General features: G+C 52.9%; 8 protein-coding genes across 8 annotated transcripts; 2 read left to right on the forward strand and 6 right to left on the reverse strand.

Annotated features, from left to right (window-relative positions):
- Window positions 1-98: 98 nt before the first annotated feature.
- Window positions 99-1,289, reverse strand: LTS14_003236 (uncharacterized protein; the record flags this gene model as incomplete). The annotated part of the gene is made up of 1 exon (XM_064835941.1): window positions 99-1,289. One exon carries the CDS (start codon window positions 1,287-1,289, stop codon window positions 99-101), a length of 1,191 nt encoding a protein of 396 aa, XP_064696150.1.
- A 241-nt stretch (window positions 1,290-1,530) lies between these two features.
- LTS14_003237 (uncharacterized protein) lies at window positions 1,531-1,980 on the reverse strand (the record flags this gene model as incomplete). Its single annotated transcript, XM_064835942.1, has 1 exon — window positions 1,531-1,980. The coding sequence occupies one exon, from the start codon at window positions 1,978-1,980 to the stop codon at window positions 1,531-1,533; it is 450 nt and encodes a 149-aa protein (XP_064696151.1).
- A 313-nt stretch (window positions 1,981-2,293) lies between these two features.
- On the reverse strand, window positions 2,294-5,656 carry VAM6 (Vacuolar morphogenesis protein 6; the record flags this gene model as incomplete). The annotated part of the gene is made up of 1 exon (XM_064835943.1): window positions 2,294-5,656. The coding sequence occupies one exon, from the start codon at window positions 5,654-5,656 to the stop codon at window positions 2,294-2,296; it is 3,363 nt and encodes a 1,120-aa protein (XP_064696152.1).
- Window positions 5,657-5,949: 293 nt separating this feature from the next.
- LTS14_003239 (uncharacterized protein) lies at window positions 5,950-6,598 on the forward strand (the record flags this gene model as incomplete). The annotated part of the gene is made up of 2 exons (XM_064835944.1): window positions 5,950-6,336; window positions 6,425-6,598. The coding sequence occupies 2 exons, from the start codon at window positions 5,950-5,952 to the stop codon at window positions 6,596-6,598; spliced, it is 561 nt and encodes a 186-aa protein (XP_064696153.1).
- A 1,378-nt stretch (window positions 6,599-7,976) lies between these two features.
- Window positions 7,977-11,187, forward strand: LTS14_003240 (uncharacterized protein; the record flags this gene model as incomplete). Its single annotated transcript, XM_064835945.1, has 4 exons — window positions 7,977-8,409; window positions 8,470-8,741; window positions 8,797-9,120; window positions 9,169-11,187. 4 exons carry the CDS (start codon window positions 7,977-7,979, stop codon window positions 11,185-11,187), a joined length of 3,048 nt encoding a protein of 1,015 aa, XP_064696154.1.
- A 390-nt stretch (window positions 11,188-11,577) lies between these two features.
- Window positions 11,578-12,588, reverse strand: LTS14_003241 (uncharacterized protein; the record flags this gene model as incomplete). Its single annotated transcript, XM_064835946.1, has 1 exon — window positions 11,578-12,588. One exon carries the CDS (start codon window positions 12,586-12,588, stop codon window positions 11,578-11,580), a length of 1,011 nt encoding a protein of 336 aa, XP_064696155.1.
- Window positions 12,589-13,184: 596 nt separating this feature from the next.
- LTS14_003242 (uncharacterized protein) lies at window positions 13,185-15,731 on the reverse strand (the record flags this gene model as incomplete). The annotated part of the gene is made up of 1 exon (XM_064835947.1): window positions 13,185-15,731. The coding sequence occupies one exon, from the start codon at window positions 15,729-15,731 to the stop codon at window positions 13,185-13,187; it is 2,547 nt and encodes an 848-aa protein (XP_064696156.1).
- A 1,662-nt stretch (window positions 15,732-17,393) lies between these two features.
- PRM1 (plasma membrane fusion protein prm1) lies at window positions 17,394-20,251 on the reverse strand (the record flags this gene model as incomplete). The annotated part of the gene is made up of 2 exons (XM_064835948.1): window positions 17,394-19,819; window positions 20,224-20,251. 2 exons carry the CDS (start codon window positions 20,249-20,251, stop codon window positions 17,394-17,396), a joined length of 2,454 nt encoding a protein of 817 aa, XP_064696157.1.
- Window positions 20,252-21,632: the final 1,381 nt, after the last annotated feature.

The raw sequence follows: 21,632 nt of genomic DNA on the forward strand, positions 1-21,632 counted from the left end.
ACCTTCGTCCAATACTTCAACTGGTCTATTTCTTCCGTTGATTGTTCCCAATCAGCCGCAACTTTAATCCTCGCGAACGCCATCCTCAGTACATCATCCTACTCAGGTCCGAGAAAGACGCTCCAGAAAGTCTCCTCATCATTCAATTGCACAAAAAACTGAAAATTCCTTTCCTCCAAGATCTTGAATGCCAAGATGTAGCGGCCCATCTGGGCAGGATAGTACTCGCTGTCATGGGCATGCTCCAAGTGGTACCTCCACATTCGATCGCGGCGAGTGGCGTTGGTGTCCCAAAATCTTCTTATGCGGCCCGTCCAGAGATCACCTTGAAGTGACACTCCGCGACGCCAGACTTCTTTCCTCGGCTTGCCGTGCCGCACGCAGTATTCCAGTAAGCGATTCGCCACGTCGACACGAAAACCCACAATGTCACAATCATTGACAGGTAGGAAGTCCTTAGGAGGACCAGACGAGACCTTCGCTTGCCATTGGCCATCGGGGACCTTGTCGGATTGAACGCCGGCCTCAGCAGCCGACTTTGCCAGAACTGCGGCCAGCACATCCTCTTGGCCTTCCAGAATGTAGTTGCCCATGTCTATCGAGGTATTCGGTGACAGAGACTGCTCTTCTACGGGTCTGCATACTGACTTAAGTGGTAGTGCATGAGTACTTTGACAACCCTTTGAGCAATAGGCCACAAGATTGCATCGCACGCAGAGAGATAGAGGAGAGCCATCACTCTGGTCCTTTCCACCGCAGAAGCTGCAGAACTTGGTCTTTGGCATTGGCGCCAGAGATGGTGGCGGTATAGCAGGTCGCCACAGCGGCAAGTCACTGAGATGTGATGGACACAGCGGTTCTGAATGACGGCGGTCCTCTCGCTCCATTTGGGGCTCCAGAAATCGTTTGTGCTCCTTCTTTGGCCTCTTCCCAGCTGCTGGGAACACGAAACCCGGATCACTCTTGCGCTTCTTGTGCTCTCTGCCACCCATGTATTGTGGTGTGAGGCACCCTTGAGCGCTCGGATGTTGACCATTCCTTGGTGAAAGCCTCAGAGGATTCTGTAATTCAGGTCCCCACCACTCGTTCAGCCAGTCGCAAGGCCGCGCAGCATCAGTACAACGGCCAGCCCACTTCTGATCGAATCGCTTGTACGTCTCGTGCACCTTCAGTGGATCATGTTTGCGGAGCCACACCGGCCTCTTCCGTTCCTGGTCCTCAAGGTCGTCCTTCAGATCTTTCAACGACTCGTTCAGATCTTCGAGATACATTCCTCGATCTGAGCCCATGACTGGCTTCCTGAAATTGCCGGAGTATTGGAAAAGCGTGGAGTGTTGGTTAGAAGTATCTGGGACTAGTACTTCGCCCGAAGGAAATGTCCTGATATATCTGCGAAAGGTTCAGCACACGCCACGAACAGGACACGCACGCACGGCATTTGCATGATATAACTCACGTCGTCAGACCATGGCCTGTGAGACCCGGCGCTATACTTGGCGTGCGACTTCTGTGTGGCGGACCTGAGAGATTCTAGTACCATGGTCGACCACGAGACTCGAATGGATGAGGGCAAGGTCTCGCATCGACCTCCATGGCGTCTTCGTCAACAGGCTGATCGTCGGGCTTGGGAGACTCCGAGAACTCTTTCGATGGTGGAGTCCTCGACTTCTCTCGTATGGACTTCAGCGCTTCCTGCAAGACAAGTTTACCGTCGTGATGTGGACTTTCTGGGTGCTCAGAGGCAGGGCTCTGGGGCAGTCTAAAGCCGTCGGTGCCAGGGGTCGAGGCCCTCGTGCTATCGAGAAGATTAATCGTGCCTGTGCGCACTGGAGAGGGTAGTGGAAATTTAATCGGCAGTGGAGCCGTGGAGACTTCTCCGTCGGCCGTCTCGACAGCTTGTTCAGTAGCTCGTTTCGCCTCGACGTGTGTGGGTCGTGGGGTTGAAGGCGGCGAGCCTATGCTGTCCTCGTCAATGTCCATGAAGTCTGCTGCATAATGATGTTTTGGCAATGGTACATCATGCACGAGTGATCTGTGTTAGAATGTGAGAATGAAGCGCACGTTGCAAGGATACCGTAAGGCGGTACACTGTTGAAGGAGCAAGTGTTGGTATGCTTCTGGCAGGAACGCTACGAGAATCTGGTAGGTGTCCCTGCGTTGTTAAGAAATCGCATCCTACTACGGGGATGTTGGCCTGGCGTAGCAAGTGTCATCTAGCATTGCAGTGTTTCTCTGTAGACTGATTCCTTTGGAGAAATGGCGCATGCCAGCTCTACAAATGTCCTGGCGTCGCTCAACCCCACCCTCTCTGCCCACTGGCCCTCCTCCCCACGCTCGTCGAAGTCACATTGAGACCTTCACCTAGCCGCCTACTGCCAACACACATGTAGTGTACCACACTGCCGTCCGGCAACACCCTCACAGCCGAGGCTCCGAACCTTTTGAAGCACACTCGACAATGATCCTCCTCTCCAATCCTCACCCGTGCGTTCCTGCCTGCCTTCTTAGCTATAGCCATGTTACCATCCTGCACATCCACACCAACTATCAACGTCCTTTCTGCACCTATGCGCTTGACACCAGTCAATCCACGGACTACACTGCTAAGCCGTAAAGCACTAGTCGCACTCCTCACACGGCCGACGAAGTACTCTCGCAACTCACTAACGCTCAGATCATCAGGCATAAGGTCAAGCGTACTGCTCGCAGGCAACCTAGCCCCATGTCTCGAAAGCAGATCCAATGCCTGCGGCCACTTCTTCTCCTCACTAGCCGAGCTTGGTGGACGCAGATAAAGACCCAACAGCATCGCGAATACGTTCTCATCGCCGTCTCCCTCGCTGTGAGCATGATGCCGATCTGGCGCCTCGAAAGCGTAAAGGCCTTTTTCGTGCTGTAGAAGATTGGTATCGGTTTCAGTAGTGTCATTACGGACGGCCTTTAGGTGTTTAGCGTAGATGTCGTTGCAGTAGCGTTCGGCTTTGGCATAGTCCTTGAGCTGGTAGACGTAGATGCTGAGAGCTTGCTTGTGATTACCCATGGCGCTGAGCACGATAGCGCGGGACTCAAAGAAACTCGGATTGTCCGCTGGAAGCTGGCGAAAGGTCGCAGCTTCGTCGTAAGAATTACTCTTGCAAAGGAAGTCCTCCAACCTCGCTTTCAATTTGACCTTCTCATCGCCTTCCTTAACTTCCTTCAGATGTGCAAGATATAGCTCTAGCAGCTTCTGATGAAAGTTCCTCGTATCATCGCCCAGTTCGTTGATAACATGCTCCAAATACTCCTCCTCAAGTTTCCGATCCAGACCTTCCAGAAATTCCGAAACGATCTTCCTCGGCATCCTGTCAGCATACTCAGTATCCGCAAGAAAGACCTCCATGCCCTTTTCCGCATCAACCTGCAATGGCCACTTCACAAACTCCAGCACGAGCTCCACAAGTTCGGGCGGTAGCTGTTTCAGATACACTACCGTCCTATCCGGTCCACGCATCCCCTCTGGCACACTATCTTCATCTTCCGCCTCGCCTTGGCCAAATTGCTGTAGCATCTCAAGCGCTTGCCGGTGAAGACGTTTGCCGTGTAGGAAGTCGATTAGGTCGCCGTAGCGCTCGTTCTCGTACAGGCTTGCCTGCACCACTTCTGGGTCGCAGAAGTTATTGAGACGAAACAATGAACCGGCTAGTGATGGCAGAGCGAGCATGTAGGCGCGGAACAATGTCGTGTCGACCAGTTTCGCTGTTTCGAGGAGGGCCTGATGATAATCAATCTTTATTTCATCCTTGCTAGCTTTGCCACTCTCGCTTTTGTTACCATAGACGCGCTCGGGTAGAAGAGTCGCAAAGCCGACAGGCCTACCAGTCTCAAAATCCATCTCGGGCGGGTCCTGCTTCAAGGATCCATCTGTTCCCACGTACTTCTGGATTTGCCTTCTGGCCTGCGCCAAAAAGGAGCAAAGCCACCGCACCGCCAATTTGAGATCCTCGCCTTCGAGCGGCTTATCCGCTACAGGTGCGGCCTTTGTGGGAGTGGCTTTCAAGGGCCTGATGCTCATATTATCGCTATCAATTCGAGCAGCTGTCTTAATGGACGCCGGGTCTGATTCTTTTCGAGCATGACCAGTCGACCGGAACTTGCTTAGCATGCCCTTCGAGGGTGTCACAGGCGGCTCCTTGTTCGTGCTTTCATCGGCTTTGCTTTCACCTTCTGGGACTATTTCTGCATTGCCATTGTCTTCAGTCACTGGATCAGGCACATTGCTGAGGTCTCCAGTAATGCTACGTGGATACAACGCAATGACGCGCTCTGGTGGTGCGGCGGCATCGGTGAAGAGATCCAGAGCTGGTTGATACTTCTGCTGCTGAAAGAGTGAGATGGCTTTCATGATCTGGACTTCGCGGATGCGTCCGAGCTTGTCATCAATCAAGGTATCTTCCAGTAGTGTCAAGAGACTGATAGCTTCATCAAATCGCTGCTTCTCTACTAGCTCGCCGAGCTGCGGATCATACGGTAAAGCGTTCATACGCCAGATCGTGCGTTCGGAAGCTACGAGGAAGCCTTTGCCAGCATGCGCCAGACTGATATTGGCTTGCGGGACGTGTAAGATGTGGGCGCTCGGCACAGGTATGGTTTGGAGTAAAGTCAGACTGTCAGGGTTGCGAATCTGCAGCGTACCTTTCTCCGGCGGTTGTAGCGCAAGGAGGAATGGATACGAGTAGCCTACCGCTTCAGGTGCCAGAGCCCATGGAATCTGCCGTTTTTCGAGTGCTCGCCCATCAATATCTGTAAACAAAGTGTTGACGTCCTTTGCGAAGAGAATGTGCCCATCTGACAACCCAGTAACCATGGGCTTCGGCACCCACGATCCCATACCCATGTAACCCATCCCACTACTGCTCACTGCACCAAACCTCACACCTGCTAGCTCGCCCGAGGCTGTATCTTGCCTACTCGCTGGCTTGAAGACAGGCTTTACGCCATCGGCTTCCTCGCCTGCCGCGCCTTCACTACCCACCGTAGCATCCACATCCACGATGGCAAATCCAGGATCCATGCCTACCACTAGCCTCACCATCATGTTGCTCTTCTGCACCCAGTTCAGACTCTTGACACTGGCCTCCATGTCCAATGCCATCGGTTCCTGACCCTCCATTTCCATATCCCGCCATGTCCAGCACAGCACTCTTCGCTTCACGCCTACTGCGAGTCGGCTGACTAGAGACGGCACACCAGTTTCGAGGTCCTTGACGACATTGCTCGTAACTGTAAAGCAGGTAGCGCCTTTCGTTCGTTCGATGCGCTCGACTGGCGCATAGCTCTGGAGGTCATGGAGGTTGATATAGCCGTCGCTCAGGCTGACGAGCAAGCTGGCTTCCTTGACGATGGCTAGTTGCTGCACCGGTCGCCGTGAAAATTTCTCTTCTTCTCGTAGTAATTCGATCGATCGTGGGATGGTCGCTGGAGTAGGAGCTTGGCTACCCTCGCCATTGCTTTCTGTCCAGGGTGCTGGCGATGACTGTTCGTTCACACGATATATTCGTAGAGAGCCGGTGCTGAGGCCAACAAGTAGACGATCGCCGTACGCCAATAGCGATTCGATCTTGGACTTGTCTCGTGCTTTGAGCTCGTGGATGGCTTCTGGCCGGAATGCGGAGAGCATTTTGCTCTGGCAGAAGGCGCGTTACCGTATGAGCATTGTCGTGTGGCTATAGCAGCTCCTGTTCACTGTCGTATTCCACTCGGAGTATCGTGTAAACGCTACATGTAGGTAGAGGTCATGGGTGCCTTGTGAGCTGTGTTAGCAACGACGACGTAGGGCTGACTAACCACCGCTCAATCCATCCGACTCAAACCGCAGCATCATCGACACTCTCTCAAGACATAACACCACAATGTTATAGCAGCACGACACTCACTTCTACACATTCATTGGTAACCCATTCACATGCCACCATGAGCACACCGCAACCAGGACCGCCGCAAGGCTTTCCTCCTTCACACCAGCAACAGCAACAGCATCCACCAGGCCCGCCAGGTCTACCAGGACCTCCAGACATGATGGGCGGCGGACCTCCACCTCCTGGCCCTCCTGGTGTTCCACAGCTTCCTCCTCAGATGTTCACGACTGCCGCTCAGTTACTGGACTTGACTGACAAGAAACTCATGGTCGCATTACGAGATGGCAGAAAATTGCTAGGTGTTCTGAGGAGTTGGGATCAATTCGGCAATCTGGTTCTACAGAATACGGTTGAAAGGCTGTTCGTGCAGAATCTGTATGCTGATGTGGAGAGGGGTCTGTTCCTGGTGAGAGGCGAGAATGTTAGTTTGCTTGGGGAGATAGTAAGTACCACCAGCGTCACGAAAAAGGCCTACGTAAACGTGTGGGATGTTCCAAGAACAATTTGCTAATCAGAATGTTGCTGCGCAGGATCTAGATAAAGACGACTACATCCCCTCGCCTTTCAAGCAGGCACCTGTCGAGCAGGTCTTCGCGTTGAAGAAAGCTGAAGAGGCCGAGCGCAAAGTGCATGACAAGAGCCGGTCACGAAGACTTGCAGCCGAAGGATTTGAAGGCGAGCATAATGGGGAGGCGATCATATGAGCTGTCGTGCCGGTCCACAGTTAGACCAACTTGTTCGAAACGAGTTTTGGGTGGGTGTCAGCGACAGCCCAACCACGAGCTATGGGAGGTCCCAGGGCACGATTCATACTTTGCCTGCCGGCGCGGGCGGTGCTCATGAAGAAGACAACCTGCGACGCTGATCGTCAAAGAAGACTATGAAGCCTGAGGAAGAAAGATGAGTAGCTGGGAGCCGATGGCGTGACTTTTGAAGTAGAGTTCTATACGTCTTGAACATGCAGACGTTCTTGCAGCCCCCCTTCAAAGACTCGGCCTGGACTACCTGGCGGACGTTCCAGGCAAACAGAATTAAAGCACTCCGCAATCTCTAGACCCTGGATTTGTGGCACCTCGAGAAAGCATTCACTGCAACGCTCAGCCATCATCACTGAATAATATTTTCTCGGAGGCAACGATCGGGCCGTATGCATCTGTCCATACTTCTGCATACCTTGTTCGTTTGCTGTCTGGTAGTACTGTGCGACTGATATCTGCAGCAGGTCATTTCACGTTTCACAAATCACCGTCAAGCGTGTCCCCCACACATCATTCACCAACCTAAGCAGCACTAGTATCGGGGTCGGGAAGCTACCAAGCGGCCCGTCCAGCCCGCGTGATTCGAAAACGCGTCGACCTCGCCTCAGGTTTCTTCACCTCAATTCATACAACGCGCTTACGCAGATGACAGCCTGCACCTCGCCAAACCACTGTACGCAATCGGCCTGCTAGGAATCGATCTGTAGCGAGATACAATCGATGAACCTGGGGAAAATAAGCGCGGTTTCGTGAAGTGAAGTTGAGGCAAGAACAAATTTTCAGGCAGCAGGTACGTAATTGCTCTTCTTCGCTCCTTCTCTCCCTGCATACATGCAAGTTGGCATCATGTGCCTCGATCATGAAGATTACCTTCGCTGCTGGACTGGATCTCATTGGTCATTTCAGGGCCTCGTGCGGTGAATGACGCTTGGACCCATCACTGCTCGACAATAAGCTATCAAATCGTTGCCTAGCACGACTCGGAGCTCCACTAGCATTCATTGAGGAATTTTCCGCACTTGTGAATTCGTGACTCCAACACAAACCCGGTCCACGCTGGCACATATCCACATCGAACTGCCTCTGGTCTGGATACCATTCACCAACATCACACTTGGTTCATCACACCTTCCGCACCACTGTCCGGCCACTGGCCGTGACTGCAGAAAATACCAGCGTCGCCGCTTCCAGAAGCATTGAGTCGGAGCCGTGGACCTCATTCCAACACAACCGCCGTACCACACTACGCTGCTCTGCCGGACTGCTCGCCTGTGTCACACGCGTTGCTTTTTGCGTACCATCATTCATCGTGTATTGACTCACAATGGCTAGAACCAAGGAACCATCGTTTGGCAGGCTGCCCTTACGAGAGCAGAGCATCAAGGCTGCTGCTGCACGTCGCTTGCTGGGCAACGCCATCTCAGCTCCATCGACGGCGACGGAATCGGCATCGAAGAACGAGCTCCCACCAGAAGCTCAGACAAGCAACAGGAAGCCAATTCCGAATGTGAAGTTGAAGAATACCCACAAGGCTTCGTCGGAAGAAGGACCCAGTGAGATCGAGAAGCCCAACACCACTGCCAGCGCTCGACAGCAGGAGCTGGAAGACTCAACTCAGAGGCGCAGCAGTCGTCCTCGCAAGAAGGTCACCTTCGAGGTTGACTCGGCCCTCGAGATGTCGGAGTCTGCCGATCCGAAGACTTCTTCCGCGCGCTCGTCCTTGTCTACAGTCGAGACCCAGAGTGTCAAGTCCACTGGTAGGTCCACATCTGTCCACTGCGATATGCAGGATTCAACAGCTGACGTGCAAATCACAGCCATGGAACTTGATGGTGACACAATCCGCGTGCAGCAGCCCACAGACGCGCTGCAAGTCAAGATCCCAGTGCCCGGCGATGCTGCCACAAAGGGTAGTGGCGATGAGGATGACGACGAGCACTCCCCGCTTGATGATTTGAACATGCTTGACCAGCAGATCGAGGCAAAGAAGAAGAAGAATGCTGGTGCTAATCGTCCTTGGGGACGCGAGGGCAAGCAACCTCTGCGTAATGCTGCTCCTGCCGACAAGGATGTCGTCATGATTGATGACGTAAGTTGTGTTCAAGATTGCGACCGTGTTCTCGTGACAGCGCTAACTTCTGCAGGATGAGGACGAAGAAGCTGAAGACATTGATGAAGGCCAAGTCGATTACGATGATGTCCGTGCATCGGAGCATGATCTCAGCCCTAGTGATGCTGAGGATAAGACTCGCGAGATCATTACGCTGTCTTCCGATGACGAAGGTGCTCGTGGTACGGATCCGAAGAAGAACGACGACAATGGCGAGTACGATCTGGATGAGACTCCGTGGAAGACACAGAACTTCACGCGTGAAGTACGTGAGGTATGGGAGTTGGGTTATTGCAATACGTTGAAGCACGCTCAACATGGTAGCTGGGAGATGACTGAGTTCTTCCAGCTCAAGAAGGTCAGTAGGTCTCACAAGCTTCTAATGTGCCATACTGACATCCAGCAGGATCAAGAGATGCTCAGGTACCTGAAGGACTTTCCCGTATCGGAGTGGATCATCCCTCAGAAGCAGGCGAGCGAAGCCTATGCAGCCTTGCACGAGCGTACACGGTGGCGTAGCGTAGGTGTGAAGATCTACGCAGAGCAACAGGCTCGGGAGGCTCAGCAGTCGATGCACTCCATGCACATGCAGATGCAAAGTCCCATGAGTATGCATGGCAACATGCACCCTCAAACCTACCAGCACCCTGGCATGAATAATCACCCTGCAAGCCGTCCTGGCAGCGTATCTCAGCAAGGCATGCCTTACCGTCATCATCAGCCGCCGATGAATGGCATGGCACCACCTCCTCCTGGTCAGGTTTTGCGTTCGCAGGTCACCCAGATGCCTATGAATGTGCCACCAGGTCGTGGGCCTCAACCCATGGGTCCTCCACCTCCACCCTTCGGTCATTCTCAGCATGTCGGCGGTCCATACGGCATGCCCAATGGCGGTCAGTACTACCAGAGCCCTCATCAGATGCCGCCTCAACATCAGCATCCACACCAGCAGATGCAGATGCAGCCGAATCCAATGGGCCCGCCGCAACTCATGCCACCATCTTACGGTCACAATCAAGCCAGGCTACCAGTCCCGTTGAGGGCGCCGAAGCCGAAGAAGGCTACTCCACAACCTGCTACCTCTCCTCCTCCGGCTCCAGTCCCGCCGTATTCTAGGTGTGAGCGTCCAGGCAAGAGCGAACCGAGATATGGCGGTGCCACTAAGACCGGCAAGCGTGGTGCGCGCAAGCAGGCAGAGGCTGAAGAGTTCCCGTGGCATCGTGCGCTCGACTTCGTCAAGGAGCGCGATAATGCTACTTGGGATGAGTCGAAGTACGACAAGACCATCATGGAGCAGATGAGTATCGTTCGGAGGCTCAACGTGCCTGTGATCATCGCCATTGATGATGAGCTTGCCGAGAAGCAGAAGTTGTCTAGGAATAAGAAGAAAGCTGCGGGATCAGCTCGTGTCCCATCACCCAAAGATGAGACGCCATCTGGCGATGTTGAGATGGAGGAGCCTGGCGATAAGGGGTCAAAACGCAAGAATGAAAACATTGGTGGCGATCCTTACTATTCCGGTAACTTCTCATTCGCCACCGAAGAGGACGCCAAGAAGGCCTTCGATATCAATCCGAAGTACAAGACCCCAGACGATATCATCACCGCAGTAGAGGATGGCGACTTCGACGCTGAGTTGACCAAGGACCTTCGTCATTGCTGGAATCCAGGCAAGAAGGGCACGACACAAGAGCTCGTGCAGGCATCGTTCCGAATCTACGACACAATCATCACACGGCAAATGTACATGATTACCAAGATCTTGACGAAGCGTGCCGCTGAGTGCATCATCGACTTCAGCCCGGATATCCTGTGGCGTGAAGTCTTGCTCCGCATCGTCTCCGAAGCCGGCATGGGTAACAAAGACGTCCGGGACCGCTTCTGCTACAATGGCTGCTATGCCGACAAGGCTACGATTACGAAGCGTATTGCCGCTGCCCTTGGCCAGAAGCAAGCTATTGCTAAGAGAGGTAAGCAGGATGGCGAGCCCTCCAGCAGCAAAGGCAAGAAGCGTGGCCCGCAGGCTTCGAACTCTGAACGCTATCAGGATGGTGAGGAAGAGTGGCATGATAACAACAAGATTGACTTCGACAACTACATCCGCTTCTTTGGGAAGCGTCCCGGCGGTAGACGTCAGCGTGTGGGCGAAAAGCGCAAGCAGAGCGTGGGAACCGAGGAAGCTGTCGACGATGACCCGCAAGAGGGGAGCAGCAAGCGTGCAAAGACCGAGCCCACGAGCATGAGTCCGGCAGCGCGCAGTGATGGGAGCAGCGAGAGTTCTGATGAAGAGGAGTCTGATGCTGAGGCTGAGAAGAAGGTTGAAGAGGAGGCTGAGGAGGAGGATGAGGATGATGATCAAGATGATGGAGACGCTGTCAGCGTGCAGAGTGATGGTGTTCTAGACGCGATTCCGGACGACGACTAGAACTACGATTGGTGATGAGGGAGAGTGGGCGGAGTATCGGTGCGCTGGAGAAAGAGCTAGCTGTTATGAAATGCTTGTGGTAGCATATCATGCTTCGAGTGTGGCTCGGTGACTTCTGCCATGCGACATGTCATGCATCGCCTGGTAGAGCGCAATAGGCTGCTTGTCTCATCATCGTGGAAATTGGCTATATCAAGCTCCAAAGTACGGATCGAGAGACAAGGCTTGGCTGAGCGCGCCGGCAGGATTCTACGAAGACTGTCGGGTGAGCATAGTACGAAGATACTACTTACGATATCATGAGGCATGCAGCTGCTTGCTTCAACAACCGTAGACTCACAATGTGATAATGAATCGCGTTTTGAAACGTTTCGACATACCTTCCCATGCTTAACCACGCGCAGTATTGATAGCAGAACGCATGAGGAAGCTCACGCCCTCCTTGACCCATCCAGTCTCCAACGTCGCCGCTTCGTTCGTATCAGGAGCATGAATGTCGAAACCATGGCCACCAGCCTCGACGCTCAAGTGCAGCTTGTCCTCCCCCAAACCTCTCTGCTGCAGAGCCTCGACCATTTTCCTTGTTCCTTCGATAGGCACGGCCGTGTCGTCTTTCCCATGCAGAATCCAGATTGACGGGAATTCAGAGGTGACCGCACCGTCCTCGACTTGCTCAAGCGGATGCAGGGAACGATCTGTGCCAAATAACTCGTCAAAGCGACCTTGTTGCACGATCGACAAAACGAGTGGGAAGCGAGAGAGGTTCTCATCGTTCCCCACGACTTCGTCACCTTTGAGCTTGGCGACGTAGTCATTCAGAATATGAGAGGGGAGTTCCGCCGGCGCACCAGGAAAGAGCTCCTTAGGCCCGGCCACTGTGAAGTGCGGTGCTCGAAGATCGAGGACAGGGTAGTGCAATACTGTTGCTCCAATACTCTTTGGTGTGTAGATGGCGGACTGCCAGGCGAGCCAGCCACCCGCGCTCTCCCCTGTCACAAGCAGATTACCAAGATTTGCTTCAACGCCAGATGGCAAGTGCTTGGACAAGTTCCCAGGCTCAAGTAACCAGGTATAGAAGTCTCGCATGTCCTGCAGGATATCTTGGCCATTGGCTTCGGGTACGAGACGGTAGTCAGGTGCTATGGCTATTGCATCATGTTTGAAGCAGAAGTCAAGTAGCCAGGTCGGATACCAATCTGGGAAGAGTCTGTGGCCGGTAACCCAGAAGCCGCCATGCCAACGAATAGCGAGAGGATATTTCCCAGGCTTATCGATGATAGTCTTTGGGACGAGTATAGTGGCTTCGACTGCTGTGGTGCCAACCGTCTTGTATGTCACATCGGTTGCCGAGAACGAGGTGAACTTGGGATCTGCTGAGAAGTCTTTGCTCGACACGGCCATGGTGTCTCGGGCCGGTATACGTGAGGCAGTGACGAGGCACGTCGTCCGGATTGCAAGTATGAAGTGGTTGTGAGAATGAAATGGCAGTGCAGCTAATATCACTATTGTTTGACCGCTGCGAATGTAACCTCTCAGCGTTAGGTTATCCTTGGCTTAGCATCGTCTTATAACTGTACGATAGATCTGCACGAGCTCCGAAACGGACCTTGACATCAGGGACATTCTCATAACACCGAAGGACTACAGGCCGGCGCCGCTAAAACCACATGGCCTCGCAACAATGAGCCATTTTGCTTGGCAATAATCACGGACGTATCGTTATCAGAGCCAAGATTCCCCGAAGGTGGATGACAAAGCCGTGAGATGATGACGATGACGGTGGGGGTAGACTTGTAGAGGTGAGACTGTATGCTTACTTGAAGCTGAATCCCACACCAAGAGCGGTATAGGACTGTGCGCGATTCATACCACATCCCGCGCACAGTTGATGGTGCCTATGGTCACCAAATTACCTTGCTGAAGAGCTACGAGGTTGCCTGAATACCATTTGTCCTGGCAAGCTTTCCTACCGTCACAATGCATAAGACGTAACATCATCAAGCACCAACCAGCCCAACTCGGCGTCCGGGTTTCATGCCCACAAACCCTCTCCGATCTCTCCCCGTCCTGCCGCGACCAAGCCAATTGTACTTCAGCGCACCTGTCAGTCGCTCGACGACACCTTGTCCCACATCGCCAGTCTGACAGCTCGCAAGCACATATAAGCACTGCAGCATCCTCGCAACTGTGTCTGTGACCTTCGCCGGATCCGTAAAGACGGCTGCTGGCGAAGGTTGATTAGTAGCGTTGAACGAGCCCGGTCCTGCAAGTGGTGAATTGAGATGTGGCATGCTCGTACCAAACGATCCAGCCGATGTGTTCGAGGTCGCGCGACTTCTACTAGCCAGACTCATGGCACCGCCAGAAGAACTGCTCGCAGCATCAAGAAGAGTTGAGCCTTGCGAGTTGAAGCTGCTCATATGCGGGCTGAGACTACCTGCAGTGTCTGGTCGCTCAGCGCCCGTAGTTGCAGGATCGCTTCGTGCATGATTTCGTCCCTCTGAGCTGACCTCTGGGGAAGCAGCCGCGTTGATACTGTCAAGAGACAACCTGCTGAACGTGGCCATCAGACTTTCGTGTCTAGGCAGGATCACTGTATCTCGGAACGTGATCAGTGTAATGCGTCTGATCTCGAGCTCTTCACCAAGACTAGGCAATCTGATCATGCCGCCTGAGGATGAAGGACGCTCGTCTGATTTCAGGCTCTCTGGCATCGCACCCCAGAACTCATGTGCTTCTCGGACGCTCATGATTACGCCACGACCTTTGAATTCGAGGTCCAGTGGCAAGAAGACAGCTTGTAGAAATGGCAGGATACTTCCTTGTACTCCAATCCACATCTCGACCAACTTCAACACCAGCCTATCGTCCGGCACACCCCGTAGCGTTTGCGACAAGGAAGTAAAGCCGGTCTGAAGTAGCTCTCGTACATCTTCCACCAACACGACAGGTGACTTGCGCTGTATGCACCTTCGAATGTGCACGTTCACCAGCATGTTGAAGTCCTCGACCGGGGTTCTGAGCTCTTCTCCTGAGAACAGATTCAGCAGCCGAGCTTTCAGCAATGGCCATGCATCGTCGGGGCCTATACCAGGTAAGCCCATCTGTGTACCAATGTTGCTGAAGGCCTGCAATGAGCTCGAAGGATTTGTGTCGGATAGGAAAGAGAAGACACCCGCAGTCGGACCAGAAGGTGGTCCAAGAGAGGTATCATATTGGCTAGGTCCCAAATACTGTTCACTTTGGCCACCCGAGCCATTCGAGTTCACGGGCACAAGTTCAAGCTTTGCAGCAGCTGCAGCAGCTTTCTCTTCTTTCTTCTTCTCTCGTAACGCTCTTCCACCATGTCGTAGATCAAAGCCTGACATAGACTTCGCAAAGCTATTCGGACCAGGCGAATCAGGCGTGAAGGAGTACAGTGGCTGCGGCTTGTCCGGATTCGTCGCTTGCGAGTTCGAATGTGCGGATGACAGTGGGAGCTGAGAAGGATCATCTTTTGGTTTATGCTTCTGCCGCGATAGAAAGTGATGTTTCTTTTCCTTCTCGCGCTCGATGTTGGTCGCTGTCGGTACGAGCGTAGAAGTCGAAGCATTAGCTGAAGAGTAAAGCGAGCTTGCACTAGACTCTGGTGGAACAAGGCTTGTCGTCGATGCATTCGCAAAGCCGCTCCTCAGTAAGCTTGCGCCAATCACACTTTTGCTTGGTGAAGGCATGCCAGGCGCTACCTTGGCCTCCTTGTCCTTAGACAGATTGATTGCTTTTGGCTTGGAGAAGAGCTTCATCTTCGAACTCTTACTCTTCGCCTCCTTCTCGAGCGGCGGACTAGGCACCGCTATCATGTTTGTGCTAAACGCGTTCGGCGAAGGCAGAGGACTTCTACCATTCGGGAAGGCAACATTTGCCGCAGTTGTCGCTGCGAGCCTGTGTCCACCGACTGATCCGTTGCTATACGATAGACCACCAGCCGAGCTCACTTGCGGACTTTGGGTCGCGCTCGGCCGTCGCATAGGTTCTGGAGCTGTATTGATGGGTGCTAGGCCAGGATACGATCGCTTGCGCTCATTGCCTTGAGATGCTGGTGGCGATATGTGGTGCATTGCAGCTTGCGCAGCAATGGTTGAAGCACTGAGTCCAGTGTTATTTGTCGTAGCGTGAGGCAAAGAAGGCTCAAAGAACCCCTGGCTATGCTGCCGTTGATGTCGAGCAAACTGTACTTGGCCCATATTAGGCGACTGATTCCTGGCGGGCGCATCGATCGAGGTCCTGTAAGGTAGTCGACCAATCGTGGGAAGTGCATTCGAGCTTTGCGAAGGAGTTGACCCTCCAGAGGTTGCTGGTCGAACTCCTGCTGCATGCTGCAGATATGGTGATCGCTTGTTCACTAGCGGAGGTGGCATTTGCTGCGCAGAGTCGTTCGAGACAGTTGATAGACTTGACTCGCTGCGTAGAGATGACTGAGATAGTGAAGATTGAGATCTCTGGCCAGACGGGGACCTTGGTCGTGGCGGTGGCCGCAACGGCGGTAGATCAGTATTGCTATTCATGTTGTTGGATATTGTGGGAGGGTTGCCGGCTAAGACATGGGCTCATGCTCAAATCATTCGACGAATACATGCGCCAATAGCTAGTATACTGTATAGCTTTGCCACAATGTAGATGTGATAATGCTTGAGTCGCGCATGCAGGTCCATGGGAAGCAGAGATGGTGATCGAGAGCGCTAGTGTGTGGCCCGTGCTACGGTGGAGCATACTTATGCACGGTAAATCATGAATTAGCTGCATAGATTATGCAAGTGACCCCAAATACCTTCGAGTACGAATCTGAACGTGTAAAAGGACACTAGACACAACAATTTTCATGGAAGAAGTTATTTCCGTTGTCAGGCTATCTACTCAGCAAGCCCATGTTCTCCCAAGAAATGAAATCCACCGCAAAGGAATGTCTTCAGAACATCGTCTGTAGGACACTGTCCCAAGCACCCAAATCCCAGCCCAAAGGTGAATCTCCAAGAATACCCATCGACGCAAGCGGAGACAAATATCAAGAAGAAAAGTGAGCCAACCCATAATCCAAAAGGAAAAGGATGCCCAATAACAACCGCACAAATCAATCACATCTCTGTCTAAATCAACCTCTATTCTTCATAAGAAGGGAAAAGGAAGAAACGCTCGTTATCAGTCAGCAACAGTCCCCACTGCTTCACCGTAACGAAGTTGCCGGAAAAAACACAACACTGCGCAAATTAGGCCAGTGTGGTCCAAGCAAGTCTAATGAAGCTGTAGCGCAGGGAGAGGCGAACGAGCGATCATACCCGAGTCTTCCTCGCAGTCTCCGAAGATCAGCGTGAGAAGAGCTCATGTCATGCGCCTATAGCATGACAACAATTGTCCGGTTCATGACTCCTGTTCTCCATAATAGCGTAGTTCATCTCCAGTAACCTTCTGACAAGGTAGTGTAGAGTCTGCATCTGAGTGACTTTGTTGTATTTATCCGGGGCAAGCCACACTTGACAATCAACAGAGTCGATCCAGTACCAGACACCTGCGCGACGGTGTAGAGGAGAAAGTGGCGGTATCTGCGCATCGTGGAGAAGCTATTAGGAGCAGAGGAACGGGATGGAAGGGGCCACTTAAGTGCCGCGACATTACCAAGGAAATACATCGCTCTTCCTCCTTCAATGCAGCGGTCGATGCCAAGATTAAGTGTAGTAGCCAGATGAAATGTTCGTCCAGGAAAACGCGTCCGAATGTGGTGCCGTTTCGAGGGTGTCATAAGAACTGGTGTTTTTCCTTTCTTGCGTTCGTACCGAGGAAGAATGTAGAAGAGGGTTTCGCAAACGCGGGCAAGCAAGGTCGTAGAGCACGACGCAAGAACACTCGCAATAGAACACAGTTTTATACACTCTGAACTCGACCCCGAAGGAAAGAGTTCTGAGCGTTCGCCATCAACTCACAGACGCTCCGCGCAATGCAATAGCTCAGTCCTTCACAAGAAAGAAAGGCTTATGCTCGCAGCAAGGAGCCGGAGGAGGCGAAAGAGACCTTACACCAGGTGTCGGTCTGTAGATTTTTACTTTTGTAGTCGCTGACGCGCTTGCCGTAAACCCCGTGATATGACGCAAGTCACTCCCAGTGCACGATGGGAGTGAAAGGTCGAGGTGGGGACCGACAGGAATCTTGGACATGACTCCAAATATTGGCTGCTGTCAACCGCGAGGGTCTGCGAAAGGATTTCGTTTTTCGTCGATGGATCGGAGGGGGTTAAGATACGGACTCGCACTATGTGGTGGCCGTGGGCTTATTGGTGAGGTAAGGTCGACGTCGCCATGACTTGAAGCTCGAACATGGGTCGGTCGGCGGATGGCGGCGTCCACGGTCTGGCCTTTGACACTGTTGAGGTGCTCGTTGGGTGGGCAGAAGCCTGTATTGAGTATGGGCGATGTCGCGCTGGTGACCTCGAATGTCGGCATGGGCGTAGGCATCAGAGTGTAACTCTGGCCGTTATAGCGGTTTGCAGACATGTCGCCGAGGTCACTCGTGTCTCGTGTGGCCTGCTCATAGCTGGGCACACTGTTCACATTCTTGGCCGCGAAGAAGTCGTCCAGCTCGTGCTTCTCAGTGGATGGTGAAGGATCACGTCCGGTAGGCCGAGGAGCGGTATAGACACCCGAGTCGCCACCTCTCGGCATAAGGAAGAGTGCTCTAGCTATGCCGACAAGTGCGATGATCGCCCAAACAAGGAGCACACATGTGGAGATGATGGCTTCTTGGCGAATTGCCTTGGCCATCATGCTTGTCAGGTGGTAGACTGCGCCAGTAACAGCGTCAGCAGCACCACCATTGGCTCCAGTGTTGAGCAGATCTGCTTGGGAGCCAGAGACCTTCTGGACGGTACCGAGCGAGAAAGTGTCGTTCGGCAACATCGGAAAGTCAATGTAAGCATGATCGCTCACCCAGGTCAGCCCTTTCTCGATGCCTTCAATCTTCAGTATGACCAAGCAATTCAAGACACCGAGAACGGGCGTATAGAGCACAGTGCCGCCAAAGGTCTCGTTGAGCACTTTCACCATTCCATCAACAAACACGTTCAGGGTAGTGTTTACAGCATGGGTCGTGGTATTAACCCAGCCAAAGACATCCTCGTTGATCTTGGCGTTCGTGTCGTTGATGAGATGGTTCGTTCCAATTGCCCACTGCTCGCTAGCATTGTTGAGTGAATTGATGACTTTGTCTGCGAAGCCGATGACCTGGTTCTCAAGTACCGGGACTTCTTTCTCAACAGCTTTGAGCAGGATGTATTGTGTTAGGCAACCGAGGAGACCAGCTATTGCCAAGGACAGTACGAAGAGAGCAGGTACAGTTGTCGCATATGCGACACTCCATCGGACTAGTGCTCTGCGCCTGCTCGACTTAAAGGGTCGAGCAAGCCAGAGACCAGCCGAAGAAGTGTACGGTCGAGAAGCCAGATAGACGCCATCCATAGGATCGTAAGCGTCACTTTGTACAAGCTTGGCGCGCTCCTTCATAAATCTCCATCGCCGAAGCTCACGATATGCCATGGGGATCATGGCCAGTACCGCGAGAATGATGATAACGACGAGAAAGATCTTCTGAGCCATGTTCTTCACTTCGACTAGACCGTCGAAGAAATCATTAACGCCACCGCCGTCGGAGCAGAACGTAAGCTGCTCCTTTTGCGGCACGGGGAACAGGCTGCGATTGAAGTTGTACTTTGGCATGCTCTCGTTCAATAGCTTCTTGACCTCCTCAAATGGTAAGCTGATGGCATAGTTCGTGAAGTTGTTCACTTCGGCGAATGTTGGGATTGAGGAGTTGAGTTTGTCCAAGCCTTGATCGTAACCCGGAGGTAGGTCCCAACTATTTAGCTTTGAGATCTCACCCGTGAGGTCGATCGTAGGAGGTGTGAGCTTCTTGCCGGCGAACACGCTGGCAACCTTGTCGAGGTCAACCAGAAAGCCGTTCATGGCTGATTGGAAGCCGGAAGCTGCACTGCCAAGGTCCTTGCCCACATCTTGGATGGTGGAGTTCAGGAAGTTTCCCACGTCTTCTGCCACCTGGACAGCCACGTGGAGGGATCCGCCAACGGCAAGAGTGATGAGGCAGACGTATGTCGATGTAAGGAGATTAATGATGAAGATCACAATCTCCTCGATACCGGTCACGCTCAGTATGAGCATGGACATCAGCCCATTGATTGCCTTCTCTATGCCGGAAGCGGAGAGCTCGTTGACGCCTTGACTCATGAAATAAGGCATGCTCGCCATAGCCGAGCCCACATTCTCCACCGAAGTGCACATAGAAAGCGCCTCTCGTCGGGCAGACGCTGCATTATTGTCGAAGCTCGCAAGTGCGAATAGTGTCCGTATCAGGACTAGGAGTAAAAGGACGGTCCATCGGTTGATCCAGATCTGCGAAAGTCTCGCGTTGAGACCGAGGTAAGGTGTAAGGTATGGTTCCTGTTGTGAGGGAGGTCGTGGTGCGTCCTGCGCAGCGTAGTAGTCGCGCGTCTCATGATCGCCAGCGGAGAGAGATGGCGGTGCGGGATTGGAGTTTTGCTGTTGGCTCCCCGAGGAAGCCATGATGATGGATGGTGTCGAGAGTCGAGATGTGCCTATTGCCATATTCGGTCTTAGTATGCTGTGCTTGAGTTCGTGCACCGCCAACCAGTGGCGGAGTGTCAGATGCTTTAAACAAATGCCAGGAGCTGTGTCTCTGGTTCGATGTGTGCCAACCAGTGGCGGAGTATTAGATGCTTGAAAGAGATCCGGGGGGGGGTCTCCGACGCGATGTATGCTGTAGTGAAGATGCGGCAACGCTGTGTATTATTCTGATTACGATAGTGAATGTGATCGTATGGTCGTTGCAGCATGTCGAATGTGCAGTGTGTACAAAGAAAACTCGTTGCGTCGTGGGACGTTCTCAAGCTGAAGAGAGAGATCACCCCAGCGGACAATGAACTTGACAATAGGAAAGGCTTGGCTCGAGACACGCGAACAATAGAAGAAGCAGACGTACCATAATTAACATAGGCGTGGCCGGTCATGCGGCCATAGAATACCAAAGCATTCTTGTTGACTGAAACGCATGGCCATCTTTTCCAGAAGGCGTCTCGAACACCGTCAGCCAATCATTGCAGACCAGGACTGAAGGCGCGAGGCACAGCGCCTAAACGACCGCATTTTGCGCCAGTCGTTCATTGTCTGCTATTCTTGCCATATTATACAACCAAGATGGACAAAGGAGTGTGAAGCGCTGCGTAATGCGCGTTGCATGTCGCCGTGATATTCGCTGCTGGGTTAGTATTTGATCTTTGCGCCCGTCTGGTCTCGAGAGAGGCTCGGCCTGGTGCGCAATTTGCGTCGCATGCAGTCATGGAGCACGGTATTGGTGTCGCATCTGGTCCATATGGCCGTCCATCCCATTTGAGGTCGCTGGAGACGCTCCTCGAACCTGTCGTGAAGACAGCCAGGAGCGCCCCCAGGACGAACGTGAAGAGAGATGTGGCTGCTGCTGAACTGGAGCCCCAGCGATCCTGTGGCGTTTTCGCGCTAGCCTACCCCGTCTTAAAACCTGTTTTCGGGGGAGAACTTCATAGACGTATTTCGACTTCATACATAGCTCCCACAACCTTGTGTCCTCGCTGTCCGATCGTATATAATCCTGCCATCACTCGTTTATTACAAGGATATCCGTGGCCAGACAATCTACGTTCTTCGAGCCATGGAACAGGACCTCCGCCCGGACTTGGACATGACTATTGTATTGATAGCCAGTTGAACACACGAGGCCTGAAGATCATCGTGGGAAGAACACTGTCCTTCCGGTGAAGTATAAATGGTGCTGAGATCTATCCGCCGGACGGGCTCGGTAATGTTCCACGTCCCAGTATAGCAACCAGGCTGGGACCGAATATCTTGGATGGCCAGATTCCAGTCTTGTGCAGTCTCCATGCCATGCCGTCGCTGCATACGGTTAGGACTTTCTCTAGCTGTATAGAACATTTCAGTGTGGGCAAGAGCGGCATGGTACGGCTGAAGTAATGCGAGAGATGTGACTGGTATTGTATGTTAACGCAGCGCATGATCCTCGCTCCGGCAATGTCTCCGGGTCAGTATGCAAGGAGCTTTGAAGGAACCCTATACTGTGCAGGCCCACAGCGACAGAACTTGGTGATAGCTGTTTAGCCAGCCATGTTGTCCTCGTTCGAGCATTCATTTCAGTCGCAGAAGGTGCGGTGAATGCAGACTGCTCAATGCCATAACGCTGCTTCTCACATGAGGTGGGCTACTGCCATTGCTGCTAGTACTCACGTGAAGCAAAGCTCACTTGTCCATACCGATCAGCCGCTCTGCCGAGGACTATATCTTCTGGCTGGTCTTGTGATTTGATCTAAGCTCTCCTTTTCCCCAACAACATATCAACCA

This window comes from Recurvomyces mirabilis, assembly GCF_035927965.1.
Source record: "Recurvomyces mirabilis strain CCFEE 5264 chromosome Unknown scaffold_7, whole genome shotgun sequence".
NCBI classification, from domain to species: Eukaryota; Fungi; Ascomycota; class Dothideomycetes; order Mycosphaerellales; family Teratosphaeriaceae; genus Recurvomyces; species Recurvomyces mirabilis.